Source organism: Chiloscyllium punctatum, chromosome 9 (assembly GCF_047496795.1).
Source record: "Chiloscyllium punctatum isolate Juve2018m chromosome 9, sChiPun1.3, whole genome shotgun sequence".
NCBI lineage: Eukaryota > Metazoa > Chordata > Chondrichthyes > Orectolobiformes > Hemiscylliidae > Chiloscyllium > Chiloscyllium punctatum.
Window position 1 is genome coordinate 111,135,402 of NC_092747.1, and position 20,726 is coordinate 111,156,127.

Sequence of the window (20,726 nt, forward strand, 5' to 3'; positions counted from 1 at the left end):
TCAATGGTTACAACATTGTTCTAAAGGAAAAGGTCAACGCTGGGAATAAAACATGTGCATCTCCTGATTGATTTTTGCAGAAATCAGAACTGTTTTTTTATACGAGCGTCATTGCTCCGGTTTTACCTTCTGATCTATATACTTGTTATCTTCGATACAAGACCGTTTGGAATGGTCACATGATGATGAAGCTGAAGGCAACCTACGGAGCAAACAACTTGTGTCTTGCTGTTGACGATCAATGAACTGCTTCATAAAACTTTCTCTAAAATAAAAGCATCGAGATAGGAAGAGAAATAAAACTCCATTGTCAAGTAACAGATGCCATTAATGATGGGGAGTTACAGATATGCAAATTATTTCCTGTTCTGTCTCATGTATTGTCTTTGTAGAGTCAACAATTCTCACTCACCTCTTTCTCATAAACTCATACAGCGCGGAAACAGACCCTTCGGTCCAACCAGTCTATGCCGACCATAATCCCAAACTAAACTAGTCCCACCTGGCTGCGCTTGGCCCATATCCCTCCAAACATTTCTTATTCATGTACTGATCTAAATGTCTTTTAAATATTGTGACTGCATTAATCAGTTTCTCTGGAGGTTCATTCTACATATGAACCACTCTGTGTGTAAAAATATTGCCCCTCATGTCTTCTTTAAATATTTCTCCTTTTGCCTTAAAAATATGTCCCCTAGTCTTGAAATCCCCCACCCTAGGGAAAAGACACCTGACATTCACCTTATTTATACCCCGCATTATTTTATAAACCTCTCCTCTCAACCTCCTACACACCAGCAAAAAAGGTTCCAGCCTATCCTGCCTCTCTTTATATTTCAAAGCCAGCAGCATCCTGGTAAATCTTTTCTAAAGCCTCTAGGGTTTAATAATACCCTTCCTATGTTAGGAGGACCAGAACTGGACATGGTACTCCAGAAGAGGCCTCAATAATGTCCTGAAGAACTCAACTTAACCTCCCAACTCCTACATTCAAAGGCCTGAGCAATGAAGGCAAGCATGCTGAATGCCTTCTTAAGCACGTTATCCATATGTGGTGCAAACTTCAAACTTTACTGAAAGAGTTATGTATCGTTGATATTTTCTACATCAGACAGCTGTACACATTTGATATTGAGCATATTCAGGACAGACATTCACTGATATTTGGATATTAAGGAATGAAAGGTTATGGAAATTGTATTGAGGCAGAAGGATAGCCATGATCTTTTTGAATAACTCTGTTACTCCTGCTCTGATCACGTGCATTTTAAAAATTCAAATAGTGTAGACTCAGAAACAGTACGGTATTTTAACTGGGTACATGCTAGGCTATCAATTTGGTAGAAGTGTAAAGTATTTGTTAAATGATGAGAGATCTGGATGTCCTTGATCATCAGTCACTGAAAGCTAGCATACAGGTGAAGAGAGCAATTCAGACAGCAAACGAGAGGATTTGAATTCAGGAACAAACAACTTCTGCAGCATGGTGGCTCAGTGGTCAGCACTGCTGCCTCATAGCGCCAGGGCCCTGGTTCGATTCCACCTTCGGGCGACTGTCTGTGTGGAGTTTGCACATTCTCCCCAAGCCTGCATGGGTTTCCTCTGGGTACTCGGTTTTCCTCACATAGTCCAAAAATGTGCAGGTTAGGTGGATTGGTCACGCTAAATTGTCCAGCGACGTGCAGGCTAGGTGGGTTAGCCGTGGGAAATGCAGGGTTACAGGAAGAGGGTCTGTCTTGATGGAATGCTCTCCAGAAGGGTCAGTGTGGACTTGCTGGGCTGAATGGCCTACTTCTACTCTGTAGGGATTCAGTGATTCTAATTGTGTAGAACATAGTGGGACTGCTCCTCGGAGAATTGTGCGCAGTTTTAGACCCATTGCCTAAGGAAAGATATAATTGTCATCGAAAATGTGCCCAGAATTATTCCTGGGGGTGGGACTGTTGTATGAGGAAATCTTGAGCAGACTTGGCCTGTGTATACTGAGTGTTTAGAAGAGTGACAAGCAATCTTATAGAAACTAATAAAATTCTTTAAGGGATTGATAGAATCGATGCAGAAAGCAAATTTCTTTTGGTTGTGGAGTCCACAACCGGGGGTCACAAGCTCAGAATAATAGGCAAGATATTTAGGACTGAGATGAGGAAGAACTTCTTTATTCTGAGAGCAGGAAATCTTCGAAATTCTCCAACCCAGAGGGCTGTGGAAGTTCAGTCATTAAACAAGTTCAAGATGGAGACCAATAAATTTCTGGTTACTAATGATATCAAGACGAGTGGGGATAATATAAAAATATGGCATTGAGGTGGATGGTCAGCCATGATCTGGAATGGGAGAGCAGGCATGAGGGGCTGAATAGTCAACTCTTGGTCCTGTGTTCCTGTGTCCCAATTTTGAACTATATTGACTTAAATTTAAACTAATGTTGAAATACATTTTCACTGACCTTAGAAACAGAAGGGCTTTTTAATCTGTTTGAAAATATTAGAATGAGTGGAAGCCTGATAAAGATTTTACTATGATGAAGGCTTTTGATGGGGATACATTTATAGAAGCAGTATCCATTGGTCGACCAATGAGAATAAGCATCATAAATATAAAATACTCACATTAAAAAAGATGTTGACAAAGTCTTTCATGTTTCCCTCATCAGGACAAACACAAGAATTTCAAATATCAAACTATTACCATAATTTCTACTAAAGAAGAGGGAACTGATTGGTTGGCAAGGGGATTCTGACTGGATGTGACATTGATAAGGAGAAAGCAATGGATAACTATAGATTCCCCAAGTTCCTGGATAATTCCAAAGAGATGCAAGACTTGAAGATATTCTTTTTGTTTGTAAAGAATGGATCCTTATATATTAGTGTATATCGATTCTAGTGAGCGTAAATGAGCCATTCTATGAGACAAAAAGCTTTTACAATGTGACTCACTTTTCAGAAATATTCAAATTGTGCGCTACCAGATAAATACAAGATCGTCACTAATCAATCCACCATGGAATTCAGGATAAGCATTTATACAAAATATGTGGTAGAAACAGTTTCTTTTTATTTACACTATCAAAACCTTTCAGAATTGCGAACAACCTTGCACCATTTCAAAGGCTTTTATATCCCCATTGAAGAGTGAAGCACAGAATTGGGCTGGTTTTATAACAGGTGCCTGATTTACAATGTCAGACTTATTACTAGGTATCAAAAGTCAAAATCTACTCTGGCTTGGATTCAGGGCAAACATTTCCTAAACTATTATCAACACTTACCTTATTCTGGGAACTGAAAAATCTGACGGCAATTTCGATATCTTCACCATCTGTGGTCTGTTTGGGAACTTTTCAAAGATCCGTAAACGAAGTGGAAGCTTTTCTTTGGTGTCAGCATTGGCTTCACTCTGTTTAAGCTGAAATTAAAATATGACATTATAGATATTATGATCAATGTAATATCCTTATTTTTACAAATAATCTCAGAACGTAAACATCACTGTTGCCCATTCTTCAGTGACCTTGGAATAATGCTGGCTAGCTGCCCTCTTGAAAGCCTGCTCTTCATATAGAGTCATGGAGTCCTACCACATGGAGACAGGCCATTTGGTCCAAACTGGGTCCATGCCAATCAAAATGTCCGTCCACGCTAAACCCCATTTCTCTGCACTTGGTCCATATTCTTCTAATCCTTTCCTATCCATATACTTGTCCAAATACCTTTTAAATGTTGTTAATGTACCTACCCCAATCACCTCTGCTGGCAACTCATTCCGTATGCGCACAACCCTCTGTGCAAAAACGTTGTTTCTTGGGTTCCTTCCCCTCTAACCTTAAACTGATGCCCATTAGTCCTCAATTCCCCAACCCTTGGAAAAAGACTGAGTTCATTCACCCTATCCATGCCTCTTTTGATCTTATACACTTCTAGAAGATCTCCCCTCAGTCTCCTGCGCTCTAAAGAAAAAAGTCTAACTTGTCCAACCTCTCCCAATAACTCAGACACTTGAGTCCTGGCAACATCCTTGTAAATTTCTTCTGCACTCTTTCCAGTTTAATACCATCTTTCCAGTAGCAAAGTGACCAAAACTGAACACAATAATCCAAGTGTGGCCTCACCAACATCCTGTATGACTGCAACATTACTTACAAAGTTCTATACTCAATGCCCTGACTGATGAAGGCCAGTGTGCCAAAAGCTTTATTCACTGCCCTGTCTACCTGCGATTCTGCTTTCAGAGAACCGTGTACCTGAACTCCACTACACTCCTTAAGGCCCTACCATTCACCATGAAACCTTTGCTTTGACTTGACTTTCCCAAAAACAAGACCTCACACTTACCCATATTAAACTCCATTTGCCATTTCTCGTCCCACTTCCCCAAGTGATCATGGTCCTGCTGCAATTTCTGATAACCTTCCTCGCTTTTCACGATAATGGATATTTTAGTGTCATCTGCAAACTTGCTAATCATGCTTTCTACATTCTCATCCAAATCTTTGACATTGATAACAAACAGCAATGGGCCCAGCACCAACCCCTGAGGCACTCCACTATACATAGGCCTCCAGTCCGACAAGCATCCTTCCATTAGTACCCTCTGCCTCCTACCATCAATCCAATTGTGCATCCAATTTGACAGTTCCATTGGATTCCAGGTGATCTAACCTTCCAGAATAGCCTACCATGTGAAACTTTATCAAAGTTTTAACAAACAATGTAGTGTTTGTTACTGAAATCCATATAAACTATCATCCTGCCCTCATCAACCTTCCTGGTTGCTTCAGCAAAGAACTCTAACAAATTTGTCAGGCATGATCTCCCATGCACAAAGCCGTGGTGACCGCTCCTAATCAAACCCTGTCTTTCCAAATGCATGTATATGTTATTTCTCAGAATCTTCTCAAGTAACTTATCCACCACAGACGTTAGGCTTACTGGTCTATAGTTCCCAGTTTTTTCTTTGCAGGTCTTCTTGAATAATGGCAAACATTCGCTAACCTCCAGTTCTCCATCATCTCACCCATGGCTAACGATATTGCAAAAAATATCAACCAGGGCCCCTGCCAATATTTCTCTAGCCTCTTGCAGTGTTTTTGGATATCTCTGGTCAGGACCAGGAGATTTATCTAGCTTTATACATTTAGATGTAAGTTTGCTCGCTGAGTTGGAAGGTTCACTTTCAGATGTTTCATCACTTTACTAGGTAAGATCATCAGTGAGCTGCTGGTGAAGTGCTGGTGTTATGTTCCACTTTCTATTTATGTGTTCAGGTTTCCTTGCATTGGTGATGTTATTTCCTGTTCTTTTTTTGAGAGGGTGGTAGCTGGGGTCCAAGTCAATGTGTTTGTTGATAGAATTCTGGTTGGAATGCCATGCTTCTAGGGATTCTCTTGAGTGCCTCTGTTTGTCCTCGGCTTGTCCTAGGATGGATGTGTTGTATAGTCGAGGTGGTGCCCTTCCTCATCTGTCCATAAGGATACTAGTGATAGTGAGTCATGTCTTTTTGTGGCTAGTTGATGTTCATGTATCCTGGTGGCTAGTTTTCTGCCTGTTTGTCCAATGTAGTGTTTGTTACAGTTCTTGCAAGGTATTTTGTAAATGACTTCCATTTTGCTTGTTGTCTGTGTGGGGTCTTTTAAGTTCATTAGCTGCTGTTTTAGCGTGTTGGTGGGTTTGTGGGCTACCATGATGCCAAGAGGTATGAGTAGTCTGGCAGTCATTTCTGAGATGTCCTTGATTTCAGGTAGAGTGGCCAGGGTTTCTGGACGTCTTTTGTTTGCTTGTTTGGGTTGGTTGCTGAGAAATGTGTTCATTGGTTACCCATTCTTTTTGAATATGCTGCAAAGGTTTTTTTCCTTTGCTCTACATAGTTCCTTTGTGCTGCAGTGTGTGTTGGCTCGTTCTGATGCAGCTTCATTTGTGGGTGTTGGGATGATTACTTCTGTAGTTCAATATTTGGTCTGTATGTGTTGTTTTCCTGTAGACACTGGTTTGAAGTTCACAATTAGCTGTTCACTCCACTGTGACATCTAGGAATTCAGTTTGTTGTTATTTTCCTCCTCTTTAGTGAATTTTATGTCAGTAAGGATATTATTGATGGTCTTGAAGGTTTCCTCTAATCTGTTTCATTTAGTGATGACAAAGATGTCATCCATGTAGCAGACCCAAATTTTGGGTTGGATGGTTGGCAGAGCTGTTTGTTTGAGTCTCTGCATTACTGCTCTGCTAAATTCATGGCAGAGGAGGTAAAGAAACAACAAACGGCCATCCCTTGACATCATGAACCCAAGGAAACCTGAACACATAAATAGAAAGCAGGGCATAACACCAGTGCTTCACCACTGGCGCATGGATGATGTTACTTAGTATGGTGATGAAACGTCACCTTCCAGCTCAGTAAGCAAACTTACAGCCAGAAGCTCAATCTGAGTTACAAATCTTCTGAAAACTCACTAACCTTCATGCATTTTAATACGTCCAACACCTCCTCTACTGTGATATCCCCAAGATATCCCAAGTCTTCATGTTTTTCTCCATGGTAAACACAGAGGAGAAATATTTATTGAGGACCCCACCCATGTCCTGCAGTTCCACACATACATGTCAACTTTGGTCCTTGAGAGGGCCTATTCTCTCTATAATTATTCTTTTTCCTTTATCCTACTGAAACAATCTCATTGGATTCACCCTAATCTTCTCAGCCAAGGGTATTTCGTGCCCCCTTTTTACCCTCCTGATTTCCTTCTTTAGTAAACTCCTGTATCCCCTTTTATACCTCCAGGGATTCCCTTGATCCCAGTTACCCATACTTGAGCCGTGCTTCCTTCGTTTTTTTAATCAAAGCCTCAATATCGCTTGTCATCCAGGATTCCTGCAAACATTGCCCTCACCCTCACATGAAAGATAAACCCTGAACTCTAGTTATCTCACTTCTAATGGCCTCTCACTTGCCAGAGGTTCTTTTACCTGCAAACAAACTATGAAAATTCACTTTGCCCAATTTAGAACTTGAACCTATGGACCAGTATTGTCCCTCTCCATATCTATTTTAAAATTAATAGAACTATGATCACTGGTCCTAAAGTGCTTCCCCACTGTCACCTCTCCTGCCCTATTTTCCAACAGAAGGTCGAGTTTTTAGATTAGATTAGATTCCTTACTGTGTGGAAACAGGCCATTTGGCTCAACAAGTCCATACCGACCCTCCAAAGAGTAACCCACCTAGACCCATTCCCATACTCTATATTTACCTCTGACTAATGCACCTAACATTATGGGAAATTTAGCATGGCCAATTCACCTGACCTGCACATCTTTGGATTGTGGGAGGAAACCGGAGCACCCGGAGTAAACCCACGCAGACATGGGGAGAACGAGCAAACTCCACACAGTCATGCGAGGCGGGAATCGAACTTGAGTCACTGGTGCTGTGAGGCAGCAGTGCTAACCGCTGAGCCACCATGCTGTCCCTTCCAGCGTAGGAACCTCTGTATACTGCTTGAGGAAACTTTCCTGAATGCACTTAACAAGTTCCGCCCCTTATGGGACATGTATTTCCCCAATGCTGTTTCAGATTTTGACTCAGACAATGAGATGATCATTCTTAAGTTGTTATTGGATGTTCTGCATCTTTTCAGGGTATTGTTATTAAAGATTATTCATTAATGTAGAGTCATAGAGTCATACAGCATGGAAGCAGATCCTTCGGTCCAACCAGTCCATGTTGAACTATATCCCAAACTAAACTGGTCTCACCTGCCTGAGTTTGGCCCATATTCCTCCAAACCCTTCTTATTCATGAACTTATCCAAATGTCTTTTAAACATCGTAACTGTATCTGCATTCACCACTTCCTCAAAAGTTCATTCCACATGTGAGCCATTCCCTGTGTAAAAAAGCTGCCTTTCATTTTTAAAAAAATCTTTCTCCTCCCACCATAAAAAATTGTTCCATTGTCTTGAAATCCCCACATGGGGAAAGGAAACTTGCCATTCATCTTATCTACACCCGTCATGATTTTATAAAGTTTTATAAGGTCACTCCTCAATCTCATACTCTCCAGTGAAAAAAGTCCCAGCCGATCCAGCCCCTCCTTATAACTCAATGCTCCATTCCTAGCAATATCTCGGTAAATCTCTTCCGAACCCTCTCCAGCTTAATAATATCCTTACTATCACAGGGCAATCAGAACTGCACACAGTACTCCGGAAGAGGCCTCACCAATGTCCTGTACAACTTCAACATGATGTCCCAACTCCTATACTCAAAGATCTGAGCAATGAAGGCAAGCATGCTGAATGTCTTCTTAACCACCCCGTCTAAACATCAAAGATTTGTGTACCTGAACCCTTAGGTCTCTCTGTTCAACAACACTACCCAAGGCCTTACATTTAATTGTATAAGTCCTGCCCTTGTTTGTTTTATCAAAATGCAGTACCTCACATTTCTCCAAATTAAACTCCATTTGCCACTCCTCATCCCGTTGACTCAAGTGATCAAGATCTTTTGTAATCTCAGTGCTTAAAATTGCTCTGATGGTTGGACCAGGAGAGACAAGATATTGGAGGGTTTTGACAATTATGCAAAGTTTTAAAGGAAGGCATTGCCTAACCATGGAGTTAAGTAAGATTCTGCAGCAATAGACTTCAATTGCAAGTTGTGCTGTAACAGTTGCTCCCAACTCCAATATATTGACAGGCACGTTAGGGTCAGTAAGCATTCTGGAATTTACAGGCATAACTATAGGACATGGGTCAGTGGAAACTGTGATTAAATAATACAGTGCCCTGGGTAGGCAACATCAACGTGTTATGTCCATTCTGGGACTCATTAGGGAAATGTTTGTGTCTCAAGCTAGTCCAAAGTAATGTCACGAGATTGATCTGAACTGATCCAATCTGATTTCAAGCTCTTTACTTTGAGAAAGGCTGGTCCATGAAGAATACTGATAAATGGTGATACCAATAGTCTTGGTCATATACACAGAGGGAAGCTACTGACAAATTCAAGAACAATTTCTGAAATTGCAAGGCATAATAGTTAGGCTTAAAATTAGCTTGACTGATTTTTTTTTGATAATTGTGTTACTTCTGTGAATTATGTTGTAAATGTAGTTTTTAAGTCGTATGTCAGTCAGTGGTACAGAAAACAACAGATTTGATGGGTTAGTTTAGTGGTGATTACCAGTTTCTGAACAGAACCTGAAAAAGTTTTAGCCACTGGACATTCTTATTAATCATGGATGGTCTATAATCTTTGCTAATGGTCTAACAGATGATATCTTTGGTTTATTTTCGGTCAGTTGAAGCAAGGTCTTGTGTTGCAGTGGTACTGTTCCTACTTCTGAACCAGGAGGTCTGTGTTCAATTCTCAGAAGTAATAACATTTCTGAACATGTTGATTAGAAAACAGGTGTAATGGACCACAAACATATTGTGTTTAGTTGATTGTCAAGGGCTCTTGAGACATAGTGGTAGTGTCCATGTCTATGAATCTGAAGGTCTAGGCTCAAGTCTCGGCTGCACTAGAGATGTGTTATAACATGCATGAGCAGGTACATTAAGATATTGATGCTCGGTTTGTAGGGTCCTTGCAGCACAGTAGTAGCATCTTTACCTCTGCACCGGGAGGTCTGGGTTTAAGTCCTATCTGTTCCAGAGATGTAACATAACATCTCAAAATTAGGCTGACGAGAAAACATCTGTGTTTGGTCAAAATTGGAGTTCTGTCAGTAATCTATCTTGACAGATAAAAGGTCACTTGATGAGATTATGAGAAATTAGTTAACATTTTAACTAACAGTTGAGGACAAATTAAATTCAGTTCATCAAATAAATCTAAAATAAAACTCTAGTATCAATAATGGTGACATTGCTTAATGGGAATGTTGTTTATGTCCTTTAGAGCTGAAAATCTCTATCCTTGCCTGGTCTCGTCAATACGTGATTCCAAACCCACAGCAATGCAGCTAGTGTTAACTACTCTCTGACATGGCATAACAGGCCACTTTGTCATACAAGACTGCTCTTATGGCACAGTGGTAGTGTCCCTGTCCTTGAGCCAGGAGGCTTGGGTTCAAGCCCCACTGAATCAGTGGGTACCATAATATCTCTGAACAAGTTGATTAGAAATACCTACAAATCCACTATGAAAATGTCGCCACTGAGCACTGTCACCACTAGAGCTCCAATTCTGCGGACAGGGGGGGGGCAAATATGGCATCCTGCATTTAACCCCATGGACTGCATCAGTTCATGACTGCGCCAAAATGTTCTCAAGTAAAATAAGAACAGTCAGTCAATAAACCAGTGATACAGAACCCACAAAAGTTAAAAGAACTTCAATAATTTTGCTGCATTCTTAAGAAAAGTATATCCTGCAGGTTTGTGAGATGGATACAAAGAATCTGCAAAGTGAAACAATAGGAGTGCGTAAAAACTGGCAACTGGGATTCAATATGGGAAAATGTGAGTTATGGGGAGAAGGTGGGATGTTCTTCGGAGGGTTGCTGCAGACTTGATGGTCCAAATGGGTGCTTTCTGCATTGTAAAGTTTCTATGATTCCTCAGTAAGGTGACCCAAGACACCAGCTGAAAAAGGAGTTCAGCAGTTCAGAGTTCAGGTACAGTGTTTCACTCTCTCTAAAGAAATCTATAGTTCACTTTTCTCAATATAATGTGTGCTTTTTCCTTCCAATTCCTTCCCAAGGAATTTCCATGACCACTTCTTATTCATCAGAACCCACAACTCGGGAGGACCAATAGCAATGTGTAATGACTTCAATATTTTATAGCTATTAACAAGGCCTGACTTGAGACAATATTTTTATCCATATTCATAGGCTGGTTTTTACACATGGACAGCTTTAAGTAGCCTTTTTTCCAGTGAGAAGTTTTGATTTTGTTAGAATTATTGATGGAAAGAAGAACCCAAAATCATATACTTAAAGTATTTTATCAATGAAAGTATTAATTTGATGGCACATGTTTTGCAGGTCCCTGCTTATAATTAATAATTGGAAGACTTGCATTTAAAGGACATTTTTGGACACAGAAAGCGCCTTGCAGTCAAGGAAGTATAGATGAATAATTGTCACTGTTGTCGGGTAGGAAATGTTGGACAATTTGTGCACAGCAAGCTCCCATAAACAGCAATGTGATAAGAACCAGATAATCCTTTTCTTTTAGAAAGTGATGTTGAGTGAGTGATAAATATTGACCAGAATACCAGAGAACATCCCTGCTCTTCTTCAAAATAGCATCATAGAATTCTTTCTGTGTGGAAACAGGCCATTGAGTCCACACTAACCCTCCAAACAGCATCCCACCCAAAACCCAACCTCTATAATTCCCATGGCCAATCCACCTAATTTACTCATCCCAGACACTACGGGCAATTTAGCACAGCCAATCCACCTAACCTGCACATCTCTTTTAATTCATTCAAGGGATGAGGGCATCGCTGGTTAGGCCAGTGCTTATTGCCATCCCTAATTGCCCAGAGGGTAGTTAAGAGTCAACTGCATTACTGTGGGCCTGGAGTCACATGTAGACCAGACCAGGTAAGGATGGCAGTTTCCTTCCCTGAAGGACATAAGTGAACCAGATGGATTTTTCCAACAATGGTCATCATTTGGTCATCACTACACGCTTAACTCCAGGTTTTTGTTGAATTCAAATTCCACCATCTGCCATGATGGGATTCAAACCCAGTTCCCAGAACACTACCTCAGTCTCTGGATTGACAGTCCAGCAATAATACCACAAGACCATTGCCCCCCCTCTTTGGGCTGTGGGAGGAAACTGGACCACCCAATGGAAGCCCACACAGATACAGGGAGAATATATAAACTCCACACAGAGAATTGCCTGAGGGTGGCACTGAACCTGGGTCCCGAGCATTATGAGACAGCAGTTCTAACCACTGAGCCACTGATGCTGCCCTAGCATCATAGATTCCTTTACATTCACCTGATAAGGCTTCCAAAATTGAAACAACATAGAATCATACAGAATAGAAGAACCCTATTCACTCCACCAGGTCAGTCAAGTCTCTTTGAATTATCCAATAGTTCAAGTCACTACCCTTCCCACAGCACTGTAAAGTTTTCCACTTCAATTATTTATCCAATTCCTTTCTGAAAGTTTTCAAACTGCTTCCATTGCCCTTTCATGCGAAACATTCTAGATAATGTAACTTGATGGGTAAAGAAGAAGTTTCATATCTGGCTGATTCCGTTGTTACCTTAAACAGGTAGCCTCCAATGATGAACTATCCTGTCGGTGGAAGATGTTTCTTCATATGTACAGTCAAAAATCACTCAATAGGGAAGGTAGTTGTTACAAGAATGAAGAAATCAGGTGCAGGAGTGGGGATGGAGGGGAGAGGGTGGTTGCTACTGGGTGACAAGATTGGAAGGGCTAATTCATACAGTGAAAACTTCAGAAATATGGCCAGAGTTGGAAACTGTGAATTAGCACATAATGCACCCAGAGCAATGTCATGGGAGATTGGCTGGTATTATAGAGGAGCAACAGATGAAGAAGATTAATGAACAAGGTTGCAAACTGTAAAGCTCTCAGAAGATGGCAGCAGAGACTGTGCACCATAGCAAATGAAGCCAAAGGATGAAGTACAAATGTTGCAATCAACAGTGAAGGTTTCTGGCTATTTTCCAAGTACACTAAATTGAGAGCATGGTGTGATGCATTAAGAAAATCAATAGACACTAAAAATGAAAACAAACGTAGAAGTAGTAATTAGTAAACTTCAAACCTCCAAGGTTATATCAAGAGGTGCAACAGGTACTCAACTGATATTGTTGGAGCTGTATCTTTAGTTGCCTACACCATTAAGTTCTGCAAATCTCCAATAAACATAACATTCTCCAGACAAAACAAATTGGTCCAGAAATGGGTGTAAAGTTGTGTCTTTAAGATAATGTATGAATTCTATTATCAATTTACAAAATCCTGTATCTAAGACACAGGTACTCATCGGCCAGAGCATTGAGTACAAGAGTTGGGACGGCATGTGTGATACAGCTGCTTCTTTAACAAGGTTATGTTGTCCTTAGTTTTTTATCAGGTGATCGTAAAGACAGGTTCTGAAAATTCTGGGATGGATGAGTTTTAGGGCCACTTTGATTATAGCTAACAGATACTACCTCAGGCAAAAGGCTTTTAAGTTTTAAAAGAAACTCTTGTACAATGAAAGGGGAGCGGCCAGTTCTCCCAGTTCAGTTTTATTCTGGGTTTGTCTGGCTCTTCATTGAAAGCGGTCAGGTCAATTTGAGGCTGCTGATCCAAGAAACAGCTACATGGAAGAAGGTGTTCCATGCTGCTATCTCTCTGCTTCTTGTAAGACCCTGTGTTTGATTTTCCCTTTTGTGCCAAGGGGTGTTTATTGGGATTGTTGCAAGTATTTGGAACAGCATCATTAAGTTGGGATAGTCTGTCTGGTTTTTGGATAGGTTAAGTATTCTGTATTCTGTTTGTGTTTCATTCGGTAATCTTGTAAGTAAATTTTGTTTTGTTTAAAACTAAGTGGTTTGACCAGCTGCATCCTCCTGGAATATCCACTTTACACCTGCTTAAAACAACTGGCAAAGTTGGGGTTTGGCCTATTTTCTTGAAATAGTTTGAGGGGATCTGGCCTAGCCTAAAACACATGTTATGGTTGTATAAGACATTGGTAAGGCCACATTTGGAGTACTACATACAATTCTGGTTGCCCTGCAATAAGAAGACTGTTATTAAACTGGAAAGGGTGTAAAAAGGATTTACAAGACTGTTACCGAGACTGGAGGGTTTGAGTCATAATAAGAAGCTGGTACGTTTTTGTTGAGGGGTGACCTTATAGAGGTTTTTAAAATCGTGTGAGGTATGGATAAAGTGAATAGCCAAGGTGTTTTCCCCAGGGGACAGGAGTGAAAAATTAGAGGGCATAAGGTTAAGGTGAGAGGGGAAAGATTTAAAAGGGACCTGAGGGGCAACTTCTTCATGCAGAGGGTGCTGCATGTATGGAATGAGTTGCCAGAGGAAGTGGTAGAGGCTGGTACAATTACAACATTTAAAAGACATTCAGACAGGTACATGGATAGGAAAGGTTTAGAGTGATATAGGCCAAAAGCTGGCAAATAGGACTAGTGCAGAATTGAGAAAACTGCACAGCATGGGTGAGTTGGGCCGAAGGGTCTGTTTCCATGTTGTATGACTCCATAACTCTATAATAAAGCATAATAGCCTTGAAGCAGAGGCAATGTAGATACTGGGAGGAAAAGGGCTAAATTACATTGTTACAGACCGGACCAAATGCCCTAAAAATATATTAAGTGGTCTAGACCCTAACATTTTCTTATTTTAAAAGTAAGTGTAAGGTGTTGTGTTCCAGATGCAATCATTGGTCAGGCTTGAAACAACACATCCTTTATTCATATGCTATCATTAAAATACAGACAAAATACAAATAAAGAATTAGCTTAATTGTAACTCTGTCGAAATGCTTAACAAAACAACACATTTTAACTACTACTAATTAACTGTTCCAAAATAGTAACATCTCATAAATACACCCTTGATAAAGGCAAATTCAGTAAAATAGATTGTCTCACAGGCAACTCTAGCAGCAGGAAGAGAACCCCCAGCTTTTATCTGTAACAGAGAGAGGAATAAGAACTTCCACATCCAGCTTCAAGACCCCAGCAACTGATGAAAACTAAAACTAAAAATCCAGGTTCTATGGGAGCTAGATCTCACCCTTTCAAGCTGCTTTTATTGTTCCAAATTTAGAAAAACTCAAGGCCCCATAAGCTGTTCACTTTATTGGCTTTGAAGCAAACTGCTCGGAGCCTCTGTCTCAACCATGCTTTAATAAAAAGAAGCAGGACAAAATACACCTCTTAAAGTCAGTATTGTCAAGATGTAGATAGATTTCAGAAACTAGGCTAGTATGCATTCTGGGAGTGCAGAAGCTTAAAGGATTATTATTCTGATGTGTTTAAATGATTAAATTAGTTAATTGGTTTGACAGAGACATGTTATTTCTTCTAGTGGGCAATAGCTCATATTCCCTTCCAAAGCCACTCACTACCCTGATATGGAACTATCTCACAGTTCCTACATTGTTGTGGGTGGCACGGGGGCTCAGTAGTTAGCACTGCTGCCTCAGTGCCAGAAATCTTGATTCCAGCCTTGGGTGATTGTCACAGAGTCATGGAGTCCTGCAGCAGTGAGACAGGCCCTTTGGCCCAAACTGGGTCCATGCCGACCAAAATGTCTGTCCACACCAAAACCCATTTCCTTGCACTTGACCCATATTCTTCTAACATCCTTCTTATAACTAGGTGGCCAAAACTGAACACAATACTCCAAGTGCGGCCTCACCAACATCCTGTATAACTGCAGCATAATTTCCCAACTCAATGCCCTGACTAATGAAGGCCAGTGTGCCAAAAATTTTCTTCACTGCCATATTTACCTGTGACTCCACTTGTCTGTGTGGATTTTGCATGTTTTCCCCATGTTTGCATGGGTTTCCTCTCACAATCCAAAGATATGCACATTAGGTGGATTGGCCATGTTAAATTTCCCTAAAGTTGTGCATGCTGGGTGGATTAGCCATGGTAAATTTGGGGATACAGTGGGGACTGTGGCTGGATAGGATGCTCTTTGGAGGTGCAGACCTGATGGGCTGAATGAACTCTCTGCTTGATCGAGATTCCATGATTCTGTCACTGCCTCAAAATTCAGGAGCTCACTCCCTAACAGTACAATGGATCCACACACACCACATGGATACTTTGCAGATAATAGTACCATTGTGTATTATTGGTGCAGGATGTGAATGTTTGAGCTGATGGACAGAGAGTCAATCAATGAGCTGCTTTGCATTAGCTGGTGTTGAACATCTTGCTGGAGCTGCACTCATCCAGGCAAGTGGACACTGACTTATTAGATAGTGGAAAGGCTCATAGAGTCAAATTATTCTAACCTCAGATATTGTGGCAATTCTCATTCCAACCAGTAGTAAACTGCTCTGAGGGATTTATTTTCTACTGTCCCCCTTCACTGACAATTGGTAGTAGCTAAGACTGAGTGAGTGCAGTTAGTTGTTGGTTAGGAAACTCTGTTTTTTGTTTTATACAAGTGTAAGTTAGTTTGTCCTTAGCATTAAACCTATGGCTTAAATATTGTAGTCTCCAGCCTTAAGTAGGCTTTCAATGAGGCCTCCAGTGAAAGAACAGCTTAATTAAGAACCAGCTGCAACTGCATCCTCATCAAGTGAGTCAGGTAGGTTTATTGTCTCAGGAGCTTCTAAAAATACTACAACACAGCACTTGAGTGTGACTCACAATGCAGTGACAGAGTTAAGTGATCAAAGGAATTAAGTGCGTGAAGGCAAAGAGGTGTTCTGAAGCTTTTGCTTTTTGTAAACTTTTCCATCCTACTACAGTAGAAAGAGCTTGTTATTAAGCGAATATCAGGTAAGTGACTAAAGTTTATTCTATTTCATGAAAATGTAGCAACTGGGGGTAAGATTAATAGAAAAAAAGTAACTCAGTATAAATTTGACTAAAACAAGTAGCTCCTTAGAACACATCAGGGATGCCAGGATAGATGATGTATCATAGTTACAGCATGTGGGAATTCCTGGGTGCCAGTTTAGTTCAGAGCAAACACGTCTGTGACAAGTCATAGAGTGATACAGCATGGAAACAGCACCTTTGGTCTAACCAGTCCATGTTGACATAATCCCAAACTAAATTAGTCCCACCTGCTTGTTCTTGGCCCATATCCTTCCAAACATTTCCTATTCACGTACTTATCCAAATGTCTTTCAAACATTGTAACCGTACCCACATTTACCACTTCCTCTGGAAGTTCATTCCACACACGAACCACTCTTTGAGACTGCAGCAGTTTCAGCTCAGAGTTTGAGTTGGAGGTTGAAAGACAGGTACTGTGATGCAGTAGGTAGGGAAATGTTACCTGGATTCTTTGTAGCAGGAAGAGTTCTTTGTTGCAGTCATACCGCTTAGGGTTAGGTTACCTGTTTTGGTCAATGTTTCAGGCCAGGAGAGTGTGACTGTGAGTGAGACATGTAAATGGACGCAGAAGACAGCAGGCTAAGCTTTTGCAAATTGTCCAACAGAGTTGACGTTCCTTCAGGCTGTCTGGCTGTGAGTGAGGCCTACAGCACTCTGGTGTAGGAAGGCGATAGCCTAATCGTATAATCACTGGACCATTATCTCACATAATGTCCTGGAGACCCAGGTTCGAATCCCATCACAAAAATTCTTGTTGTGTCGCCACGGTCTTACCAGGCCACAGGGGCTACTCTCTCATTAGAGAGAAGTGACTGGTGGTGATTTAACCTGAGGGCCGCTAGACCACAGACAAGGGAAGAGGTTGAGAAGGAGAGTCCTTCATGGTAACCTCAAATCGGTGATGGGGATTGAACCCACGCTGTTGGCATCACACTGCTGTGAATAAAATAAACGGGAATTTTTCAGCTTAGCAAGAATGCAAGCTAATAGAATGTTATTTGAATATAAATGTAGAAAGGTTATGCTTCAGTTATATAGGGCATTGATGAGAACATTGGTACAGGGCACCTGCAGCACTGCACACAACATCCTTCACCTTAGTTAAGGAAGGATGTAAATGTATTGGAGACTGTTTAAAGAGAGTTTGCTGGACTAATACTTTGAATGAGGTGGTAGGGGGATCTTATAGAGAGTAGTTTAGACAGGTTCAGCTAATTTCTGCTGGAGCTTAGAATAGTTAGTTATGACTTGATCGAAACATGGAGGATCCAGAGGCGTCTTGGCCAGGTACATGCAGAGTGGATGTTTCCCCTTATGGGAGAGTCTAGAACGAAGGGTAATTGTTTAACAGTCATGAGTCAACCTTTCAAAACAGATGAGGATTCGAAATCACAATCAGATCAGCCATGATCTTACTGAGTAATGGAGCAGGTTCAAGGGGCTGAATAGCCTATTCCTGCTCCTAATTTGTTTGTTCGTGTGTAGTGTTGTAGGTGAGACATCCACACTCCTATTAGAGTTTGAAAGCAAACAGTTTCCAGATGCAGAGCTGCTGTGACACTTGAGAAAATGCAAATTGGATAGATTTATTTCAGAAAGTACCACTGGTGGGTGTGGAGGTTGACAGCAGTGGTGAGTGTAGCAGGCTTGCAAACATGTGATTTTGGAACAACAGGGTTTTCCCTCACTGAGTTTATTGTAGACTCTTTGGTAAAATTTGACCTTTGTGACTGATCAATAATTTTACCGTCACTGCACCATTCAAATCCCAAGATGGTAGATAATGAGCTCAACAGTTGTGGTCTGTCATCAGCTAATAATTTCTATGAAAGGAGTGTGAAGGGAACAGTGGTTAACATTGCTCCCTCAATTCCAGCCTTGGGCACCTGTGTGTGTGGAGTTTATACATTCTCCCTGTGTCTGCATGGGTTTCCTCTGGGTGCTCCACAGTCCAAAGATGTGCAGGTTAGGTGAATTGGCCAAGCTAAATTGCCTGTAATGTCCAGGGATGTATATGCTTAGGTAGGTTAGCCATGGGAAATACAGGGTTACAGGGATAGGATGGGTTGAGATGGGATGCTCTTGAGGTTTGGTGTAGACTCGATGGGCTGAATGGATTAGTGGTGCTGGAAGAGCACAGCAGTTCAGGCAGCATCCAAGTAGCTTGGATGCTGCCTGACCTGCTGTGCTCTTCCAGCATCACTAATCCAGAACCTGGTTTCCAGCATCTGCAGTCATTGTTTTTACCTTGATGGGCTGAATGGCCTGCTTCCACATTTAGGGTTTCTATGACGTACCTCTTGGATTCACTAATTCCTGATTGAGACACTCAGTTCCATATTTCGGAACTAACACACAGTTTACACGTATGCCAGTCATCCATTTAAATTCCCAAACACAACCTGGTTTCAATGCCTTCTTCTGCTACATATTTGAAATTTGTTTTCCTCCTTTTCCTATCTCAGCTGTGTGGGCAGCACGCTGAGTCAGAAGAAGAAAAGAGAAGCCATGCACATATAATCACAGTTTTCATCAGGACAGGATGTCTCAAAAATTACATGCTTATGTTCTGGAGAAGGAATTGAACCCACAAACCCGTGCTACAGATACAAGAATGCTACCCACTGAGTCACAACCGACACACAAATACAAATCCCACTCTAGAACTTGAAAATGAAAATCTACGTTAACATTCCAATACAGGACTGAGGGAGTGCTGCACTGTCAACGGCGATATCTTTTGCATGAGACTTTAAGCTGCCCTGGCTGACCATTCAAATGAATGTAAACAATTCTCTAGGCAATGTTTGAAAGATCAGGCAGGTTCCTGGTGCCCTAACCAGTACTTAACCCTCAAGATAGATCACAAAATAAAATGCATCGTCATGATCATGTTACTAGGTCTTGGAATTTGCTGTGAGAAAATTGTTTGATGTGTTCCTACATTCCTACATCACAACAGTGACTACACTTGCACAAAAGATTTCATTGCTGCAAAGCACTTTGGGAATCTGGTGGTTATGGAAGGCACTATGTATACAAATATTAGTCTTCCTATCTCTTTTCTACTCAACTACTAGACATTTCTTTCCTCATTTATGAGGCCATGTAATTGCCTTGACATTTAATTTGAGATTAAGAATTACAGGGTAAAATATGTGATTAATGACTCCTGGCGCCTGTACAGTGTCCACCCTCTGATTATTTGCAGTTAATTACTCACTAGTCAATCTCCAGTACTGTTCCACATGGAGAGTTAAGACCCTGTGCCGTATTCAGCTCCAGCAAAATTACAGGGCAGAGACTAAATGGGCCCAGATAGGGGTCAGGCAAAGGAAAGGCAGCACAAAGGAGTAGTGAGATGCTACCCATATTATGAATGGTTGCAAGTGTAGGAGTGGCAGGGATACAGTGGGAAGGATCCTGATGACGGAAGCAAAACACAGCTATCTATTTGCTGATTTGTACCTTACAGGAAATACAAGAGTGGTGGTCAATGGAAGAAAAGGGTTTCCATATCCCTGAGCAGCAAACGGTGCATTTTAACTGTTCTTAGCTGAGACAGTGATGTTGCTGTACTGAAGGATACAATGAAATTGGGCTGGAAGAAGCTGGGACACAGGGAACTTCAGACTGTAGCATGCTACCTTGCATGGAGTACAGTACACAGGGGAAAGGAGAGGGCATTATCAGCATGGGTCAGACCCCTGGCCAATGCCGTCTCCTTTCCCCTGCGTGCTGTGCTTGTTTGAGAGAATCTGGCAACTGATCTGCGCCTGATTGGCTTGATTGTCTAAGCTTGGCTGTTGACTCAGAGCTAAACTAAACAGACATTATAGAACGACCTAGAAACTAGAGTTGGGATAAACATTAATGCAGACATTTTATGTTTGCAGAGATATTTTAAAACTCTTCTAAACAAATCTGTTGCACATTGGAAATGAGTATTGTCTTTGCATTGTTCTGAGGCAACACAAATATAAAACACGCCCCAAGCTGGTTAATGCATTAGTTCGACATGCTCAGAGGGAACAAGCTAAACCTCAGTTTGGAGTAGTGTGGGGAAAAAGCTGTCAATCTTACCAGAGACAGGCCGTGGCAACAGCGGATTGCATCTTCTGCATCATTGGACTCCTGAGGTTTAATTAATCCATCCTTTCAGGCATTAACCTGAGGCATTGAAA

General features: G+C 41.2%; 1 protein-coding gene across 6 annotated transcripts in view; it reads right to left on the minus strand.

The window, feature by feature from the left end:
- The window catches only part of nalcn (sodium leak channel, non-selective), a 358,024-nt gene that overhangs the window by 101,339 nt on the left and 235,959 nt on the right, over positions 1-20,726 (minus strand). For all 6 annotated transcript variants that reach the window (XM_072578059.1, XM_072578064.1, XM_072578061.1 and 3 more), the window contains 2 exons: positions 3,272-3,408; positions 127-265 (listed from right to left, as the gene is read on the minus strand). In XM_072578059.1, the coding sequence (XP_072434160.1) occupies positions 127-265; positions 3,272-3,408 (276 nt within the window). The remainder of the gene's footprint in view (positions 1-126; positions 266-3,271; positions 3,409-20,726) is intronic.